General features: G+C 52.9%; 1 protein-coding gene across 1 annotated transcript in view; it reads right to left on the reverse strand.

The window, feature by feature from the left end:
• itga10 (integrin, alpha 10) overlaps positions 1-20,499 on the reverse strand; it is a 217,026-nt gene that overhangs the window by 91,173 nt on the left and 105,354 nt on the right. The window contains 2 exon segments of the mRNA XM_072490684.1: positions 9,484-9,634; positions 14,845-14,993. Of these exon segments, the coding sequence (XP_072346785.1) occupies positions 9,484-9,634; positions 14,845-14,993 (300 nt within the window).

Consider the following 20,499-nt stretch of genomic DNA (forward strand, 5'->3'; position numbering starts at 1 on the left):
AAAGCATTTATTTGCTCAGGTTCCACCTCAAGGGTTATTGCGGAAAATAAAAGCTGATGGTGTAAGGGGCAAGCTGTCAGCATGGGTGGAAGATTGGCTGGCTAACAGGGAAGAGAGAGTAAGCACGAATGTCTGAGTGGCAGAATGTGACACAGGCGAAATGAAATGAAAATCGCTTATTGTCACGAGTAGGCTTCAAATGAAGTTACTGTGAAAAGCCCCTAGTCGCCACAGTCCGGCGCCTGTTCGGGGAGGCTGGTACGGGAATTGAACCGTGCTGCTGGCCTGCCTTGGTCGGCTTTCAAAGCCAGCGATTTAGCCCTGTGCTAAACAGCCCCAGTAAAATCGCTTATTGTCACAAGTCGGCTTCAATGAAGTTACTGTGAAAAGCCCCTAGTCGCCACAGTCCGGCGCCTGTTCGGGGAGGCCGGTACGGGAATCGAACCGTGCTGCTGGTCTGCCTTGGTCTGCTGTACTGTACTGTGGCCTCAACTGTGTCTGTACTGGGGCCTCAACATTTTATCCGTGACTTAGAGGAGGGGAGTAAAGGCAGAGCATCTAAATGTGCATAAAGATTCAAGGGCAAGTATGTTGTGAAGAAGACGTAAGGAGTTAGCAGATGGCTGTAGATGGGATGAGTGAATGGGCACAAATGAGGCAGGTGGAAGGATAATGTGGGAAAAGGTGAAGTTTTCCACTTTGGCACGAAGAATAGAAAGGCAGAATTTATTTAAAATGGAGAAGAGCTCCAGCATTCCAAGGTGTAGAGGGATCTAGGTGTTCTAGCGCATGAGTCACACACTGTTAAATGCTGGCCCAGCCAGCGATGACCACATCCCATGAACGAACAAATCAATTGGGCGGCACGGTGGCACAGTGGTTAGCACTGTTGCTTCACCGCGCCAGGGAGCCGGGTTCGATTCCCGGCTCGGGTCACTGTCTGTGCGGAGTCTGCACGTTCTCCCCCGTGTCTGCGTGGGTTTACTCCGGGGGCTCCGGTTTCCTCCCACAAGCCCCGAAAGACGGGCTGTTGGGTGAATTGGACATTCTGAATTCTCCCTCCGTGCACCCGAACAGGTGCCGGAATGTGGCGACTAGGGGATTTTCACAGTAACTTCACTGCAGTGTTAACGTAAGCCTACTGGTGACAATAATAAAGACTACGAAAGTTACTCTGCAGGTACAGCAAGTAATCAAGAAGGCGAATGGAATGTTCTACTTCATTACAAGATGAAGTCAGACAACACGAAGTTAACCCTTCAACCCATTTGGGGTGGGGACAGTAAGAAGTCTGACAACTCCAGGTTAAAGTCCAACAGGTTTATTTGGAATCACTAGCTTTCGGAGCGCTGCTCCTTCCTCGGGTGAATGAAGAGGTAGATGAACGGCCCGAGGAAGGAGCAGCGCTCCGAAAGCTAGTGATTCCAAATAAACCTGTTGGACTTTAACCTGGAGTTGGAAGACTCCACATCGTGGCTTCACTGCACGGGGAGTTCAACAGAAAGGTAAGGATGGTTTGCTCAGGACACTGCAGAGTCCACATCTGAAATACCGTGAGCAGTTTTGGTCGCCTTATTCAAGGAAAGATGTAAATGGGTTAAAGGCGGTTCAGAGGAGGTTTGGATTGGAATGAGCAGCTGGTCTTGGAGGATAGGTTGGGCAGGTTGCACTTGTCTCCGCTGGAATTTAGAGGAGAAGTGATTTGGTTGAAGTGTGTAAGATCCTGAAAGGTCTTGGCAAGGTGGATGTGGAAAGGATGATTCCGATTGTGGGTGAGTCCAGAACTAGGGGGCTGTGATGAATGCCCCTTTAAGACCGGGTATGGAACCCTGGGGGACTCCGCCTCCGGCTCCGCCCACCAGGGAGCCGTATATAAGGTGGCGCCCTGTAGGCGGCACTCAGTGAGCACCCATCTCCGTAGCTGGCTAGTCCTCTGCTTATTAAAGCCTTGTTTTACCATTCCACACTCTCGTGTCATTATTGAGGGTACCACAGGGGCACGGTTTTAAAATTAGGGATCACCCTAATGGGACAGACAGCAGTGAAAACAAATTCGCTCATTTTGTAATGACTTGCTTCAGAAGGCAGTGAAGATGAGGTAGAAACATTCCTGTTATGCGAGGGAAGCAAAGGCTCTCGGGGTAGATGGGAATGTGGAATGTGAGGTACATTCTACACTCCCTCTACACTGTCCGGGGAGTGTTTGATGGGGACAGTGTAGAGGGAGCTTCACTCTGTATCTAACCCCGTGCTGTACCTGTCCTGGGAGTGTTTGATGGGGACAGTGTAGAGGGAGCTTTACTCTGTATCTAACCCCGTGCTGTACCTGTCCTGGGAGTGTTTGATGTGGACAGTGTAGAGGGAGCTTTACTCTGTATCTAACCCCGTGCTGTACCTGTCCTGGGAGTGTTTGATGGGGACAGTGTAGAGGGAGCTTTACTCTGTATCTAACCCCGTGCTGTACCTGTCCTGGGAGTGTTTGATGGGGACAGTGCAGAGGGAGCTTTACTCTGTATCTAACCCCGTGCTGTACCTGTCCTGGGAGTGTTTGATGGGGACAGTGTAGAGGGAGCTTTACTCTGTATCTAATCCCGTGCTGTACCTGTCCTGGGAGTGTTTGATGGGGACAGTGTAGAGGGAGCTTTACTCTGTATCTAACCCCGTGCTGTACCTGTCCTGGGAGTGTTTGATGGGGACAGTGTAGAGGGAGCTTTACTCTGTATCTAACCCCGTGCTGTACCTGTCCTGGGAGTGTTTGATGGGGACAGTGTAGAGGGAGCTTTACTCTGTATCTAACCCCGTGCTGTACCTGTCCTGGGAGTGTTTGATGGGGACAGTGTAGAGGGAGCTTTACTCTGTATCTAACCCCGTGCTGTACCTGTCCTGGGAATGTTTGATGGGGACAGTGTAGAGGGAGCTTTACTCTGTATCTAACCCCGTGCTGTACTTGTCCTGGGAGTGTTTGATGGGGACAATGTAGAGGGAGCTTTACTCTGTATCTAACCCCGTGCTGTACCTGTCCTGGGAGTGTTTGATGGGGACAGTGTAGAGGGAGCTTTACTCTGTATCTAACCCCGTGCTGTACCTGTCCTGGGAGTGTTTGATGGGGACAGTGTAGAGGGAGCTTTACTCTGTGTCTAACCCCGTGCTGTACCTGTCCTGGGAGTGTTTGATGGGGACAGTGTGGAGGGAGCTTTACTCTGTATCTAACCACGTGCTGTACCTGTCCTGCGAGTGTTTGATGGGGACAGTGTAGAGGGAGCTTTACTCTGTATCTAACCCCGTGCTGTACCTGTCCTGGGATTGTTTGATGGGGACAGTGTGGAGGGAGCTTTACTCTGTATCTAACCCCGTGCTGTACCTGTCCTGGGAGTGTTTGATGGGGACAGTGTCGAGGGAGCTTTACTCTGTATCTAACCCCGTGCTGTACCTGTCCTGGGAGTGTTTGATGGGGACAGTGCAGAGGGAGCTTTACTCTGTATCTAACCCCGTGCTGTACCTGTCCTGTGAGTGTTTGATGGGGACAGTGTAGAGGGAGCTTTACTCTGTATCTAATCCCGTGCTGTACCTGTCCTGGGAGTGTTTGATGGGGACAGTGTAGAGGGAGCTTTACTCTGTATCTAACCCCGTGCTGTACCTGTCCTGTGAGTGTTTGATGGGGACAGTGTAGAGGGAGCTTTACTCTGTATCTAATCCCGTGCTGTACCTGTCCTGGGAGTGTTTGATGGGGACAGTGTAGAGGGAGCTTTACTCTGTACCTCACCCCGTGCTGTACCTGTCCTGGGAGTGTTTGATGGGGACAGTGCAGAGGGAGCTTTACTCTGTATCTAACCCCGTGCTGTACCTGTCCTGTGAGTGTTTGATGGGGACAGTGTAGAGGGAGCTTTACTCTGTATCTAATCCCGTGCTGTACCTGTCCTGGGAGTGTTTGATGGGGACAGTGTAGAGGGAGCTTTACTCTGTATCTAACCCCGTGCTGTACCTGTCCTGTGAGTGTTTGATGGGGACAGTGTAGAGGGAGCTTTACTCTGTATCTAACCCCGTGCTGTACCTGTCCTGGGAGTGTTTGATGGGGACAGTGTAGTGGGAGCTTTACTCTGTATCTAACCCCGTGCTGTACCTGTCCTGGGAGTGTTTGATGGGGACAGTGTAGAGGGAGCTTTACTCTGTATCTAACCCCGTGCTGTACCTGTCCTGGGAGTGTTTGATGGGGACAGTGCAGAGGGAGCTTTACTCTGTATCTAACACAGTGCTGTACCTGTCCTGGGAGTGTTTGATGGGGACAGTGTAGTGGGAGCTTTACTCTGTATCTAACCCCGTGCTGTACCTGTCCTGGGCGTGTTTGATGGGGACAGTGTAGAGGGAGCTTTACTCTGTATCTAACCCTGTGCTGTACCTGTCCTGGGAGTGTTTGATGGGGACAGTGTAGTGGGAGCTTTACTCTGTATCTAACCCCGTGCTGTACCTGTCCTGGGAGTGTTTGATGGGGACAGTGTGGAGGGAGCTTTACTCTGTATCTAACCCCGTGCTGTACCTGTCCTGGGAGTGTTTGATGGGGACAGTGTGGAGGGAGCTTTACTCTGTATCTAACCCCGTGCTGTACCTGTCCTGGGAGTGTTTGATGGGGACAGTGTAGAGGGAGCTTTACTCTGTATCTAACCCCGTGCGGTACCTGTCCTGGGAGTGTTTGATGGGGACAGTGTAGAGGGAGCTTTACTCTGTATCTAACCCCGTGCTGTACCTGTCCTGGGAGTGTTTGATGGGGACAGTGTAGAGGGAGCTTTACTCTGTATCTAACCCCGTGCTGTACCTGTCCTGGGAGTGTTTGATGGGGACAGTGTAGAGGGAGCTTTACTCTGTATCTAACCCCGTGCTGTACCTGTCCTGGGAGTGTTTGATGGGGACAGTGTAGAGGGAGCTTTACTCTGTATCTAACCCTGTGCTGTACCTGTCCTGGGAGTGTTTGATGGGGACAGCGTAGAGGGAGCTTTACTCTGTATCTAACCCCGTGCTGTACCTGTCCTGGGAGTGTTTGATGGGGACAGTGTAGAGGCAGCTTTACTCTGTATCTAACCCCGTGCTGTACCTGTCCTGGGAGTGTTTGATGGGGACAGTGTAGAGGGAGCTTTACTCTGTACCTAACCCCGTGCTGTACCTGTCCTGGGAGTGTTTGATGGGGACAGTGTAGAGGGAGGTTCACTCTGTATCTAACCACGTGCTGTACCTGTCCTGGGAGTGTTTGATGGGGACAGTGTAGAGGGAGCTTTACTCTGTATCTAACCCCATGCTGTACCTGTCCTGGGAGTGTTTGATGGGGACAGTGCAGAGGGAGCTTTACTCTGTATCTTACCCCGTGCTGTACCTGTCCTGGGAGTGTTTGATGGGGACAGTGTAGAGGGAGCTTTACTCTGTATCTAACCCCGTGCTGTACCTGTCCTGGGAGTGTTTGATGGGGACAGTGTAGAGGGAGCTTTACTCTGTATCTAACCCCGTGCTGTACCTGTCCTGGGAATGTTTGATGGGGACAGTGTAGAGGGAGCTTTACTCTGTATCTAACCCCGTGCTGTACTTGTCCTGGGAGTGTTTGATGGGGACAATGTAGAGGGAGCTTTACTCTGTATCTAACCCCGTGCTGTACCTGTCCTGGGAGTGTTTGATGGGGACAGTGTAGAGGGAGCTTTACTCTGTATCTAACCCCGTGCTGTACCTGTCCTGGGAGTGTTTGATGGGGACAGTGTAGAGGGAGCTTTACTCTGTGTCTAACCCCGTGCTGTACCTGTCCTGGGAGTGTTTGATGGGGACAGTGTGGAGGGAGCTTTACTCTGTATCTAACCACGTGCTGTACCTGTCCTGCGAGTGTTTGATGGGGACAGTGTAGAGGGAGCTTTACTCTGTATCTAACCCCGTGCTGTACCTGTCCTGGGATTGTTTGATGGGGACAGTGTGGAGGGAGCTTTACTCTGTATCTAACCCCGTGCTGTACCTGTCCTGGGAGTGTTTGATGGGGACAGTGTCGAGGGAGCTTTACTCTGTATCTAACCCCGTGCTGTACCTGTCCTGGGAGTGTTTGATGGGGACAGTGCAGAGGGAGCTTTACTCTGTATCTAACCCCGTGCTGTACCTGTCCTGTGAGTGTTTGATGGGGACAGTGTAGAGGGAGCTTTACTCTGTATCTAATCCCGTGCTGTACCTGTCCTGGGAGTGTTTGATGGGGACAGTGTAGAGGGAGCTTTACTCTGTATCTAACCCCGTGCTGTACCTGTCCTGTGAGTGTTTGATGGGGACAGTGTAGAGGGAGCTTTACTCTGTATCTAATCCCGTGCTGTACCTGTCCTGGGAGTGTTTGATGGGGACAGTGTAGAGGGAGCTTTACTCAGTACCTCACTCCGTGCTGTACCTGTCCTGGGAGTGTTTGATGGGGACAGTGCAGAGGGAGCTTTACTCTGTATCTAACCCCGTGCTGTACCTGTCCTGTGAGTGTTTGATGGGGACAGTGTAGAGGGAGCTTTACTCTGTATCTAATCCCGTGCTGTACCTGTCCTGGGAGTGTTTGATGGGGACAGTGTAGAGGGAGCTTTACTCTGTATCTAACCCCGTGCTGTACCTGTCCTGTGAGTGTTTGATGGGGACAGTGTAGAGGGAGCTTTACTCTGTATCTAACCCCGTGCTGTACCTGTCCTGGGAGTGTTTGATGGGGACAGTGTAGTGGGAGCTTTACTCTGTATCTAACCCCGTGCTGTACCTGTCCTGGGAGTGTTTGATGGGGACAGTGTAGAGGGAGCTTTACTCTGTATCTAACCCCGTGCTGTACCTGTCCTGGGAGTGTTTGATGGGGACAGTGCAGAGGGAGCTTTACTCTGTATCTAACACAGTGCTGTACCTGTCCGGGGAGTGTTTGATGGGGACAGTGTAGTGGGAGCTTTACTCTGTATCTAACCCCGTGCTGTACCTGTCCTGGGCGTGTTTGATGGGGACAGTGTAGAGGGAGCTTTACTCTGTATCTAACCCTGTGCTGTACCTGTCCTGGGAGTGTTTGATGGGGACAGTGTAGTGGGAGCTTTACTCTGTATCTAACCCCGTGCTGTACCTGTCCTGGGAGTGTTTGATGGGGACAGTGTGGAGGGAGCTTTACTCTGTATCTAACCCCGTGCTGTACCTGTCATGGGAGTGTTTGATGGGGACAGTGTGGAGGGAGCTTTACTCTGTATCTAACCCCGTGCTGTACCTGTCCTGGGAGTGTTTGATGGGGACAGTGTAGAGGGAGCTTTACTCTGTATCTAACCCCGTGCGGTACCTGTCCTGGGAGTGTTTGATGGGGACAGTGTAGAGGGAGCTTTACTCTGTATCTAACCCCGTGCTGTACCTGTCCTGGGAGTGTTTGATGGGGACAGTGTAGAGGGAGCTTTACTCTGTATCTAACCCCGTGCTGTACCTGTCCTGGGAGTGTTTGATGGGGACAGTGTAGAGGGAGCTTTACTCTGTATCTAACCCCGTGCTGTACCTGTCCTGGGAGTGTTTGATGGGGACAGTGTAGAGGGAGCTTTACTCTGTATCTAACCCTGTGCTGTACCTGTCCTGGGAGTGTTTGATGGGGACAGCGTAGAGGGAGCTTTACTCTGTATCTAACCCCGTGCTGTACCTGTCCTGGGAGTGTTTGATGGGGACAGTGTAGAGGGAGCTTTACTCTGTATCTAACCCCGTGCTGTACCTGTCCTGGGAGTGTTTGATGGGGACAGTGTAGAGGGAGCTTTACTCTGTACCTAACCCCGTGCTGTACCTGTCCTGGGAGTGTTTGATGGGGACAGTGTAGAGGGAGGTTCACTCTGTATCTAACCACGTGCTGTACCTGTCCTGGGAGTGTTTGATGGGGACAGTGTAGAGGGAGCTTTACTCTGTATCTAACCCCGTGCTGTACCTGTCCTGGGAGTGTTTGATGGGGACAGTGTAGAGGGAGCTTTACTCTGTATCTAACCCCATGCTGTACCTGTCCTGGGAGTGTTTGATGGGGACAGTGTAGAGGGAGCTTTACTCTGTACCTAACCCCGTGCTGTACCTGTCCTGGGCGTGTTTGATGGGGACAGTGTAGAGGGAGCTTTCCTCTGTATCTAACCCCGTGCTGTACCTGTCCTGGGAGTGTTTGATGGGGACAGTGTAGAGGGAGCTTTACTCTGTACCTAACCCCGTGCTGTACCTGTCCTGGGAGTGTTTGATGGGGACAGTGTAGAGGGAGATTTACTCTGTATCTAACCCCGTGCTGTACCTGTCCTGGGAGTGTTTGATGGGGGCAGTGTAGAGGGAGCTTTACTCTGTATCTAACCCCGTGCTGTACCTGTCCTGGGAGTGTTTGATGGGGACAGTGTAGAGGGAGCTTTACTCTGTATCTAACCCCGTGCTGTACCTGTCCTGGGAGTGTTTGATGGGGACAGTGTAGAGGGAGCTTTACTCTTTATCTAACCCCGTGCTGTACCTGTCCTGGGAGTGTTTGATGGGGAAAGTGTAGAGGGAGCTTTACTCTGTATCTAACCCCGTGCTGTACCTGTCCTGGGAGTGTTTGATGGGGACAGTGTAGAGGGAGCTTTACTCTGTATCTAACCCCGTGCTGTACCTGTCCTGGGAGTGTTTGATGGGGACAGTGTAGAGGGAGCTTTACTCTGTATCTAACCCCGTGCTGTACCTGTCCTGGGAGTGTTTGATGGGGACAGTGTAGAGAGGAGCTTTACTCTGTATCTAACCCCGTGCTGTACCTGTCCTGGGAGTGTTTGATGGGGACAGTGTAGAGGGAGCTTTACTCTGTATCTAACCCCGTGCTGTACCTGTCCTGGGAGTGTTTGATGGGGACAGTGCAGAGAGAGCTTTACTCTGTATCTCACCCCGTGCTGTACCTGTCCTGGGAGTGTTTGATGGGGACAGTGTCGAGGGAGCTTTACTCTGTATCTAACCCCGTGCTGTACCTGCCCTGGGAGTGTTTGATGGGGACATTGCAGAGGGAGCTTTACTCTGTATCTAACCCCGTGCTACAGCTGCCGACGGTCTTATTGAATAGCGGAGCATGTTCGAGGGGCCGAATGGGCTAATTATACGCCTATTTCATATGTCTGTATGTAATATCTGTATAAAATAAGACAAAGGAGGGTGGGAGAAGTCTTGATTGGAGTTAAAGACAAGCATGAACCAGTTCAAATGGACATGCAGTTTCTTTGCTGAACAAACTGTCCCTGTGTCAGGTCAGTTACCGCGATGGCGTAACGGGTCACTTACCGCGATGGCGTAACGGGTCACTTACCGCGATGGCGTAACGGGTCACTTACCGCGATGGCGTAACGGGTCACTTACCGCGATGGCGTAACGGGTCACTTACCGCGATGGCGTAACGGGTCACTTACCGCGATGGCGTAACGGGTCACTTACCGCGATGGCGTAACGGGTCACTTACCGCGATGGCGTAACGGGTCACTTACCGCGATGGCGTAACGGGTCACTTACCGCGATGGCGTAACGGGTGATGTTCAGTTTTTCACACTCAGCAAGAGCTTCTCGAAGCTCCAGTCCATCGTGAGATTCTCCGTCTGTCACGACAACCATAACTTTGGTGGCTCCGTCTCGGCCACCAAGCTTTGCACTGAATGCCTCCGTGCTGGAAGCACAAAGCGCAGAGTCAGCAACACGAATACTGTAAGGATCACGAAGCACTCAATTCCCAACTCGAGAACACGTTTACACCCATTACCCGAGCTGTAGCTGTCCGGGGAGTGTTTGATGGGGACAGTGTAGAGGGAGCTTTACTCTGTATCTAACCCCGTGCTGTACCTGTCCTGGGAGTGTTTGATGGGGACAGTGTAGAGGGAGCTTCACTCTGTATCTAACCCCGTGCTGTACCTGTCCTGGGAGTGTTTGATGGGGACAGTGTAGAGTGAGCTTCACTCTGTATCTAACCCTGTGCTGTACCTGTCCTGGGAATGTTTGATGGGGACAGTGTAGAGGGATCTTTACTCTGTATCGAACCCCGTGCTGTACCTGTCCTTGGAGTGTTTGATGGGGACAGTGTGGAGGGAGCTTTACTCTGTATCTAACCCCGTGCTGTACCTGTCCTGGGAGTGTTTGATGGGGACAGTGTCGAGGGAGCTTTACTCTGTATCTAACCCCGTGCTGTACCTGTCCTGGGAGTGTTTGATGGGGACAGTGTAGAGGGAGCTTTACTCTGTATCTAACCCCGTGCTGTACCTGTCCTGGGAGTGTTTGATGGGAACACTGTAGAGGGAGCGTTACTCTGTATCTAACCCCGTGCTGTACCTGTCCTGGGAGTGTTTGATGGGGACAGTGTAGAGGGAGCTTTACTCTGTATCGAATCCCGTGCTGTACCTGTCCTTGGAGTGTTTGATGGGGCCAGTGTCGAGGGAGCTTTACTCTGTATCTAACCCCGTGCTGTACCTGTCCTGGGAGTGTTTGATGGGGACAGTGTGGAGGGAGCTTTACTCTGTATCTAACCCCGTGCTGTACCTGTCCTGGGAGTGTTTGATGGGGACAGTGTGGAGGGAGCTTTACTCTGTATCTAACCCTGTGTTGTACCTGTCCAGGGAGTGTTTGATGGGGACAGTGTGGAGGGAGCTTTACTCTGTATCTAACCCCGTGCTGTACCTGTCCTGGGAATGTTTGATGGGGACAGTGTAGAGGGAGCTTTACTCTGTATCTAACCCCGTGCTGTACCTGTCCTGGGAGTGTTTGATGGGGACAGTGTGGAGGGAGCTTTACTCTGTATCTAACCCCGTGCTGTACCTGTCCTGGGAATGTTTGATGGGGACAGTGTAGAGGGAGCTTTACTCTGTATCTAACCCCGTGCTGTACCTGTCCTGGGAGTGTTTGATGGGGACAGTGTAGAGGGAGCTTTACTCTGTATCTGACCCCGTGCTGTATCTGTCCTGGGAGTGTTTGATGGGGACAGTGTAGTGGGAGCTTTACTCTGTATCTAACCCCGTGCTGTACCTGTCCTGGGAGTGTTTGATGTGGACAGTGCAGATGGGGCTTTACTCTGTATCTAACCTCGTGCTGTACCTGTCCTGGGAGTGTTTGATGGGGACAGTGTAGAGGGAGCTTTACTCTGTATCTAACCTCGTGCTGTACCTGTCCTGGGAGTGTTTGATGTGGACAGTGCAGAGGGGGCTTTACTCTGTATCTAACCCCGTGCTGTACCTGTCCTGGGAGTGTTTGATGGGGACAGTGTAGAGGGAGCTTTACTCTGTATCTAACCCCGTGCTGTACCTGTCCTGGGAGTGTTTGATGGGGACAGTGTGGAGGGAGCTTTACTCTGTATCTAACCCCGTGCTGTACCTGTCCTTGGAGTGTTTGATGGGGACAGTGTCGAGGGAGCTTTACTCTGTATCTAACCCCGTGCTGTACCTGTCCTGGGAGTGTTTGATGGGGACAGTGTAGAGGGAGCTTTACTCTGTATCTAACCCCGTGCTGTACCTGTCCTGGGAGTGTTTGATGGGAACACTGTAGAGGGAGCTTTACTCTGTATCTAACCCCGTGCTGTACCTGTCCTGGGAGTGTTTGATGGGGACAGTGTAGAGGGAGCTTTACTCTGTATCGAATCCCGTGCTGTACCTGTCCTTGGAGTGTTTGATGGGGCCAGTGTCGAGGGAGCTTTACTCTGTATCTAACCCCGTGCTGTACCTGTCCTGGGAGTGTTTGATGGGGACAGTGTGGAGGGAGCTTTACTCTGTATCTAACCCCGTGCTGTACCTGTCCTGGGAGTGTTTGATGGGGACAGTGTGGAGGGAGCTTTACTCTGTATCTAACCCTGTGTTGTACCTGTCCTGGGAGTGTTTGATGGGGACAGTGTGGAGGGAGCTTTACTCTGTATCTAACCCCGTGCTGTACCTGTCCTGGGAATGTTTGATGGGGACAGTGTAGAGGGAGCTTTACTCTGTATCTAACCCCGTGCTGTACCTGTCCTGGGAGTGTTTGATGGGGACAGTGTAGAGGGAGCTTTACTCTGTATCTGACCCCGTGCTGTATCTGTCCTGGGAGTGTTTGATGGGGACAGTGTAGAGGGAGCTTTACTCTGTATCTGACCCCGTGCTGTATCTGTCCTGGGAGTGTTTGATGGGGACAGTGTAGTGGGAGCTTTACTCTGTATCTAACCCCGTGCTGTACCTGTCCTGGGAGTGTTTGATGTGGACAGTGCAGATGGGGCTTTACTCTGTATCTAACCTCGTGCTGTACCTGTCCTGGGAGTGTTTGATGGGGACAGTGTAGAGGGAGCTTTACTCTGTATCTAACCTCGTGCTGTACCTGTCCTGGGAGTGTTTGATGTGGACAGTGCAGAGGGGGCTTTACTCTGTATCTAACCCCGTGCTGTACCTGTCCTGGGAGTGTTTGATGGGGACAGTGTAGAGGGAGCTTTACTCTGTATCTAACCCCGTGCTGTACCTGTCCTGGGAGTGTTTGATGGGGACAGTGTGGAGGGAGCTTTACTCTGTATCTAACCCCGTGCTGTACCTGTCCTGGGAATGTTTGATGGGGGTAGAGGGAGCTTTACTCTGTATCTAACCCCGTGCTGTACCTGTCCTGGGAGTGTTTGATGGGGACAGTGTGGAGAGAGCTTTACTCTGTATCTAACCCCGTGCTGTACCTGTCCTGGGAGTGTTTGATGGGGACAGTGTAGAGGGAGCTTTACTCTGTATCTAACCCCGTGCTGTACCTGTCCTGGGAGTGTTTGATGGGGACAGTGTAGAGGGAGCTTTACTCTGTATCTAACCCCGTGCTGTACCTGTCCTGGGAGTGTTTGATGGGGACAGTGTAGAGGGAGCTTTACTCTGTATCTAACCCCGTGCTGTACCTGTCCTGGGAGTGTTTGATGGGGACAGTGTAGAGGGAGTTTTACTCTGTATCCAACCCCGTGCTGTACCTGACCTGGGAGTGTTTGATGGGGACAGTGTAGAGGGAGCTTTACTCTGTATCTAACCCCGTGCTGTACCTGTCCTGGGAGTGTTTGATGGGGACAGTGTAGAGGGAGCTTTACTCTGTATCTAACCCCGTGCTGTACCTGTCCTGGGAGTGTTTGATGGGGACAGTGTAGAGGGAGCTTTACTCTGTATCTAACCCCGTGCTGTACCTGTCCTGGGAGTGTTTGATGGGGACAGTGTAGAGGGAGTTTTACTCTGTATCTAACCCCGTGCTGTACCTGTCCTGGGAGTGTTTGATGGGGACAGTGTAGAGGGAGCTTTACTCTGTATCTAACCCCGTGCTGTACCTGTCCTGGGAGTGTTTGATGGGGACAGTGTCGAGGGAGCTTTACTCTGTATCTAACCCCGTGCTGTACCTGTCCTGGGAGTGTTTGATGGGGACAGTGTAGAGGGAGCTTTACTCTGTATCTAACCCCGTGCTGTACCTGTCCTGGGAGTGTTTGATGGGGACAGTGTAGAGTGAGCTTTACTCTGTATCTAACCCCGTGCTGTACCTGTCCTGGGAGTGTTTGATGGGGACAGTGTAGAGGGAGCTTTACTCTGTATCTAACCCCGTGCTGTACCTGTCCTGGGAGTGTTTGATGGGGACAGTGTAGAGTGAGCTTTACTCTGTATCTAACCCCGTGCTGTACCTGTCCTGGGAGTGTTTGATGGGGACAGTGTAGAGGGAGCTTTACTCTGTATCTAACCCCGTGCTGTACCTGTCCTGGGAGTGTTTGATGGGGACAGTGTAGTGGGAGCTTTACTCTGTATCTAGGGGAGTGTTTGACGCTGAAAATGAGTTTACGAAAATGCTCCACCCTCCAGAATAATGATTCTTCACTTTAATTAGCGTCAAATTGACCAAAAGAAACAAGCAGATTGGGAAAGTTGAACAATGTCGCTGGGCATCTTTGAGCAGTCTGACTGGGTGAACAGATGACGCCATTGTCCTATTTTGAGCCTGTAGTGTGGAGTTGTGGCGCTCAGAGGGAGGTTTTGTGTGAAATGAGTCAGCAGCGTGTTGTGTTCCCCGAGCCGATGAATGGGCTCTCTCTGTGAGACCTCGGGCCTTTGCGGTGGGGGGTCACCGCCAAGCAGTTTGCCCTGATTGAAAGTTAACGGATCGCAGTTGGTCACGTGCCTGCCACATGCCGAGGAGGCCAAGGAGGGCTGTCAAAGAACAGAAGGTCCCCGGGTTGCTGTGCAGCTGTGATTGGCACCCATCATCAGATCAATGCTGCGTCTGTAACCGCAGCTGCCGAATAGTGTCCCGGGCCAAGACCAACCTGCACAGATCTACTGCTCCCCCCCAAATCCTCCCATCGCCAACCTGCAAACTCAACACTTCCGCCTTTGAGAAAGGGGAGTTGAAAATATATATTTAAATTTCCGCTATTGTGCTCTGCACAAATCATAGAATTTACAGAGCAGAAGGAGGCCATTCGGCCCATCGTGTCTGCACCGGCCCTTGGAAAGGGCACCCTACCCAAGCCCACGCATCCGCCCTATCCCCCGTAACCCAGGAACACTGCCGAACCCTTTTTTGGACAATTAAAGGGCAATTTAGCACGGCCAATCCACCTAACCCGCACATCTTTGGACTGTGGGAGGAAACCGGAGCACCCGGAGGAAACCCACGCAGACACGGGGAGGATGTGCAGACTCCGCACAGACAGTGACCCGAGCCGGGAATCGAACCAGGGATCCTGGCGCCGTGAGGCAGCAGTGCTAACCACTGCGCCACCGAGCTGCCCCCCCCACGGGGCGCAGGCAACCTTCTGCGAAGGCGGCGGGGAGGAGTGGACCCACGGGATCGGGGCAGTGCAAGCGCTGTCCTGTCCACTGTCTCCGCCAGCACACAAGGACACCCAGTGAGAAGCGCAAAGCTAACTTTTACCAGGCCACTTTGACCGCCATCGCCGTCTTGGTCTCGCGGCCGCCCTGACGGCTGATATTCCTGGCGGCCTCCACCACTGCCCGCCTGGTCTTGTGTTCGCCGAGGCTGAACTCGTGCACCACCGTCTCTGCGTACTGCAGTACTCCAATCTGGGGACGCAGAGAGAATCCGAACATCAGAAGCAGGCCACGCAACCACGATGGAAACTATCCGTCAGCCTTTGTATTAAACCTGTTGGACTCTCCATTAAAGACGCCTCTCTCATAATCGGAGAAATAGCCGCTGCATGAGTGTGGCAGATCTCAGCTGCACCAGGATCCTTTCTCACGTGAGAGCCATGCAGAGGGTCTGCTTCACCCCACGGTCCCCGTGCAGGCCGTTCAGAAGCTGTCCCACTCTGAGATACCACACCGGCCTGGCAAAATAAGTTAATGTGTCAAATGGAGGATTTTAGGACCATTGGATTCTAACTATGCGGGAAATGTAAGGGGCGACATCCTGGGGTTAGAGTGTGTGCGACTGCAGTGGTCACGTTTCTGCTTTTTCTTTCCGATGAAACATTCGCAACTTTATTAATCAAATAACTAAAGCAAATTCATTAAACACGGACTACAATACTTTTCTCTATCTTCCTGAGACCTTCCCAGTAATACTACCCGTATTGTGTACAAACTTGCAAGGTCCTGACAAAGTTGGCAACATGTAAAAGTTTGTCCCTCTCTCTCTCTCCGTCTCTCCGTCTCTCTCTCTGTCCCTCTCTCCGTCTCTCCGTGTCTCTCTCTGTCCCTCTCTCGGTCTCTCCCTCTCTCCGTCTCTCTCTCCCTCTCTCCGTCTCTCTCTCCCTCTCTCCCTCTCTCCCTCTCTCCCTCTCTCCCTCTCTCCCTCTCCGTCTCTCCGTCTCTCTCTCTGTCCCTCTCTCCGTCTCTCCCTCTGTCCGTCTCTCTCTCTGTCCCTCTCTCCGTCTCTCCGTCTCTCTCTCTGTCCCTCTCTCCGTCTCTCCGTCTCTCCGTCTCTCGGCGTCTCTCTCTCTCTCTTTCTGTCTCTGTCTCTCTCTCTCTCTCCGTCTCTCCGTCACTCTGTCTCTCTGTCTCTCCGTCCCTCGGTGTCTCTCTCTCTCTCTTTCTGTCTCTGTCTCTCTCTCTCTCTCCGTCTCTCCGTCTCTCGGTGTCTCTCTCTCTCTCTTTCTGTCTCTCTCTCTCTCCGTCTCTCCGTCTCTCTTTCTGTCTCCGTCTCTCCGTCTCTCCGTCTCTCTCTCTGTCCCTCTCTCCGTCTCTCTCTCTGTCCCTCTCTCCGTCTGTCTCTCGGTCTCTCGGTGTCTCTCTCTCTCTCTTTCTGTCTCTGTCTCTCTCTCTCTCTCCGTCTCTCCGTCTCTCTCTCTGTCCGTCTCTCCGTCTCTCCGTCACTCCGTCACTCCGTCTCTCCGTCTCTCCGTCTCTCTCTCTGTCCCTCTCTTCGTCTCTCCGTCTCTCGGTGTCTCTCTCTCTCTCTTTCTGTCTCTGTCTCTGTCTCTGTCTCTCTCTCTCTCTCTCCGTCTCTCTCCGTCTCTCTCCGTCTCTCTCCGTCTCTCTCCGTCTCTCCGTCTCTCCGTCTCTCTCTCTGTCCCTCTCTCCGTCTCTCGGTGTCTCTCTCTCTCTCTCTGTCCCTCTCTCCGTCTCTCTCCGTCTCTCCGTCTCTCTGTCTCTCTGTCTCTCGGTGTCTCTCTCTCTTTCTGTCTCTGTCTCTCTCCATCTCTCCGTCCCTCCGTCTCTCTCTCTGTCCCTCTCTCCGTCTCTCCGTCTCTCCGTCTGTCTCTCGGTCTCTCGGTGTCTCTCTCTCTCTCTTTCTGTCTCTGTCTCTCTCTCTCTCTCCGTCTCTCCGTCTCTCTCTCTGTCCCTCTCTCCGTCTCTCCGTCTGTCTCTCGGTGTCTCTCTCTCTCTCTTTCTGTCTCTGTCTCTCTCTCTCTCTCCGTCTCTCCGTCTCTCTCTCTGTCCCTCTCTCCGTCTCTCCGTCTCTCCGTCTGTCTCTCGGTCTCTCGGTGTCTCTCTCTCTCTCTTTCTGTCTCTGTCTCTGTCTCTCTCTCTCTCTCCGTCTCTCCGTCTCTCTCTCTGTCCCTCTCTCCGTCTCTCCGTCTCTCTCTCGGTCTCTCTGTCTCTCTTTCTGTCTCTGTCCCTCTCTCCGTCTCTCTCTCGGTCTCTCTGTCTCTCTGTCTCTCGGTGTCTCTCCGTCTCTCTCTCTGTCCCTCTCTCCGTCTCTCCGTCTGTCTCTCGGTCTCTCGGTGTCTCTCTCTCTCTCTTTCTGTCTCTGTCTCTGTCTCTCTCTCTCTCTCCGTCTCTCCGTCTCTCTCTCTGTCCCTCTCTCCGTCTCTCCGTCTCTCTCTCGGTCTCTCTGTCTCTCTTTCTGTCTCTGTCCCTCTCTCCGTCTCTCTCTCGGTCTCTCTGTCTCTCTGTCTCTCGGTGTCTCTCCGTCTCTCTCTCTGTCCCTCTCTCCGTCTCTCCGTCTGTCTCTCGGTCTCTCGGTGTCTCTCTCTCTCTCTTTCTGGCTCTGTCTCTCTCTCTCTCCGTCTCTCCGTCTCTCTCTCTGTCTCTCCGTCTCTCTCTCGGTCTCTCTGTCTCTCTGTCTCTCGGTCTCTCGGTGTCTCTCTCTGTCTCTCGGTGTCTCTCTTTGTCTCTCTGTCTCTCTCTGTCTCTCTCTGTCTCTCTCTGTCTCTCTCTGTCTCTCTGTCTCTCTGTCTCTCTCTGTCTCTCTGTCTCTCTGTCTCTCTCTGTCTCTCTCTGTCTCTCTCTGTCTCTCTCTGTCTCTCTCTCTCTCTCTGTCTCTCTCTCTCTCTCTGTCTCTCTCTCTCTCTCTGTCTCTCTGTCTCTCTCTCTCTCTCTCTGTCTCTGTCTCTCTCTCTCTCTCTGTCTCTCTCTCTCTGTCTCTCTCTCTCTCTCTCTCTCTCTCTCTCTGTCTCTGCCTCTCTCTGTCTCTGTCTCTCTCTCTCTCTCTCTATCTCTCTCTCTCTCTGTCTCTCTCTGTCTCTCTCTGTCTCTCTCTGTCTCTCTCTCTCTCTCACTTTGGGGAGGCGTTCAAGTCCGACCCGTCTGACACTGAGTCCACAATTCTCTCCCAGTAGGATAATTATAAAATGAATAATAATATTTAAAGCAGAGCAGTCTTGTCTGAGGACAAGGAAGAACCTGAACCACGCCAGGTTGAAGCAGCTTTTTGAAGATATTCAGCCAGAGTCTGAACAGGGGCCCAATCCGTTCTGTACAACAAGTATTTCTCCATGACCTGCTGATTTTGAGATGGATTGAGAGACGTATTTTTCTGTTCTTTGATTAATGGGGACTTGAGCAGTAGAGTTTAAGGGGTAATTATAAGCTGTCTTTTTCACTGTGAAGCTAAAGAGTTTAATATTGTATTCCTAATAAAGCTTTGTTTGTAAAAATACCAAATCCCGATTTCACCATGCAGTCGCTCCTGGAACGCATTGTCCTTTCTCCACAATCTTACAAAATAAACTAAAATATCGGGGTTTTGGTCCAGTACCCTAACTACAGGGGGGGGCCTGGGATCGTAATATTAGAGGGCTCAACAACTTGAATAAATTGTTTGCACATTATAAAACTCAATAAGCAGGTTTACAGCAGCCTTCCTGCATTCCGTCTATCGGCCTCCGAGTCTCTGTGAGCTCCTCCCATTCTCTTCTGCAATTCTTTCCACTCCCCCCCTACTCCTCTAAGTCTCTCATTTCCAACATCACCTACTCTGCCCACAATTCCCAGTCCCAGCAAACCCACAGCCGCAGTAAACTTTCAGCTCAGATTTAGGATGGAGGAGGTGAAGCAAGCATCCACGCGTTCAGTACCTTTCACAGATTCAGCACTGACCCTCCCACAGTGCGGCACTCCCTCAGTACTGACCCTCCGACAGTGCGGCACTCCCTCAGTACTGACGCTCTGACAGTGCGGCACTCCCTCAGTACTGACCCTCTGACAGTGCGGCACTCCCTCAGTACTGACCCTCTGACAGTGCAGCACTCCCTCAGTACTGACCCTCTGACAGTGCGGCACTCCCTCAGTACTGACCCTCTGACAGTGCGGCACTCCCTCAGTACTGACCCTCTGACAGTGCGGCACTCCCTCAGTACTGACCCTCTGACAGTGCGGCACTCCCTCAGTACTGACCCTCTGACAGTGCGGCGCTCCCTCAGTACTGACCCTCTGACAGTGCGGCACTCCCTCAGTACTGACCCTCTGACAGTGCGGCGCTCCCTCAGTACTGACCCTCTGATAGTGCGGCACTCCCTCAGTACTGACCCTCTGACAGTGCGGCACTCCCTCAGTACTGACCCTCTGACAGTGCGGCACTCCCTCAGTACTGACCCTCTGACAGTACGGCACTCCCTCAGTACTGACCCTCTGACAGTGCGGCACTCCCTCAGTACTGACCCTCTGACAGTGCGGAGCTCCCTCAGTACTGACCCTCTGACAGTGCAGCACTCCCTCAGTACTGACCCTCTGACAGTGCGGCGCTCCCTCAGTACTGACCCTCTGACAGTGCAGCACTCCCTCAGTACTGACCCTCCCACAGTGCGGCACTCCCTCAGTACTGACCCTCTGACAGTGCGGCACTCCCTCAGTACTGACCCTCTGACAGTGCGGCGCTCCCTCAGTACTGACCCTCCCACAGTGCGGCACTCCCTCAGTACTGACCCTCCGACAGTGCGGCACTCCCTCAGTACTGACCCTCCCACAGTGCGGCACTCCCTCAGTACTGACCCTCTGACAGTGCGGCACTCCCTCAGTACTGACCCTCTGACAGTGCAGCGCTCCCTCAGTACTGACCCTGTGGCAGTGCGGCACTCCCTCAGTACTGACCCTCTGACAGTGCGGCACTCCCTCAGTACTGACCCTCTCACAGTGCGGCACTCCCTCAGTACTGACCCTCCGACAGTGCAGCACTCCCTCAGTACTGACCCTCTGACAGTGCAGCGCTCCCTCAGTACTGACCCCCTGACAGTGCGGCGCTCCCTCAGTACTGACCCTCTGATAGTGCGGCACTCCCTCAGTACTGACACTCTGACAGTGCAGCACTCCCTCAGTACTGACCCTCCCACAGTGCGGCACTCCCTCAGTACTGACCCTCTGACAGTGCGGCACTCCCTCAGTACTGACCCTCTGACAGTGCGGCGCTCCCTCAGTACTGACCCTCCCACAGTGCGGCACTCCCTCAGTACTGACCCTCCGACAGTGCGGCACTCCCTCAGTACTGACCCTCTGACAGTGCGGCACTCCCTCAGTACTGACCCTCTGACAGTGCAGCGCTCCCTCAGTACTGACCCTGTGGCAGTGCGGCACTCCCTCAGTACTGACCCTCTGACAGTGCGGCACTCCCTCAGTACTGACCCTCTCACAGTGCGGCACTCCCTCAGTACTGACCCTCCGACAGTGCAGCACTCCCTCAGTACTGACCCTCTGACAGTGCAGCGCTCCCTCAGTACTGACCCCCTGACAGTGCGGCGCTCCCTCAGTACTGACCCTCTGATAGTGCGGCACTCCCTCAGTACTGACACTCTGACAGTGCGGCACTCCCTCAGTACTGACCCTCCGACAGTGCGGCACTCCCTCAGTACTGACCCTCCGACAGTGCGGCACTCCCTCAGTACTGACCCTCTGACAGTGCGGCACCCCC

The sequence above is a fragment of the Scyliorhinus torazame genome, chromosome 26, assembly GCF_047496885.1.
Source record: "Scyliorhinus torazame isolate Kashiwa2021f chromosome 26, sScyTor2.1, whole genome shotgun sequence".
Lineage (NCBI taxonomy): Eukaryota > Metazoa > Chordata > Chondrichthyes > Carcharhiniformes > Scyliorhinidae > Scyliorhinus > Scyliorhinus torazame.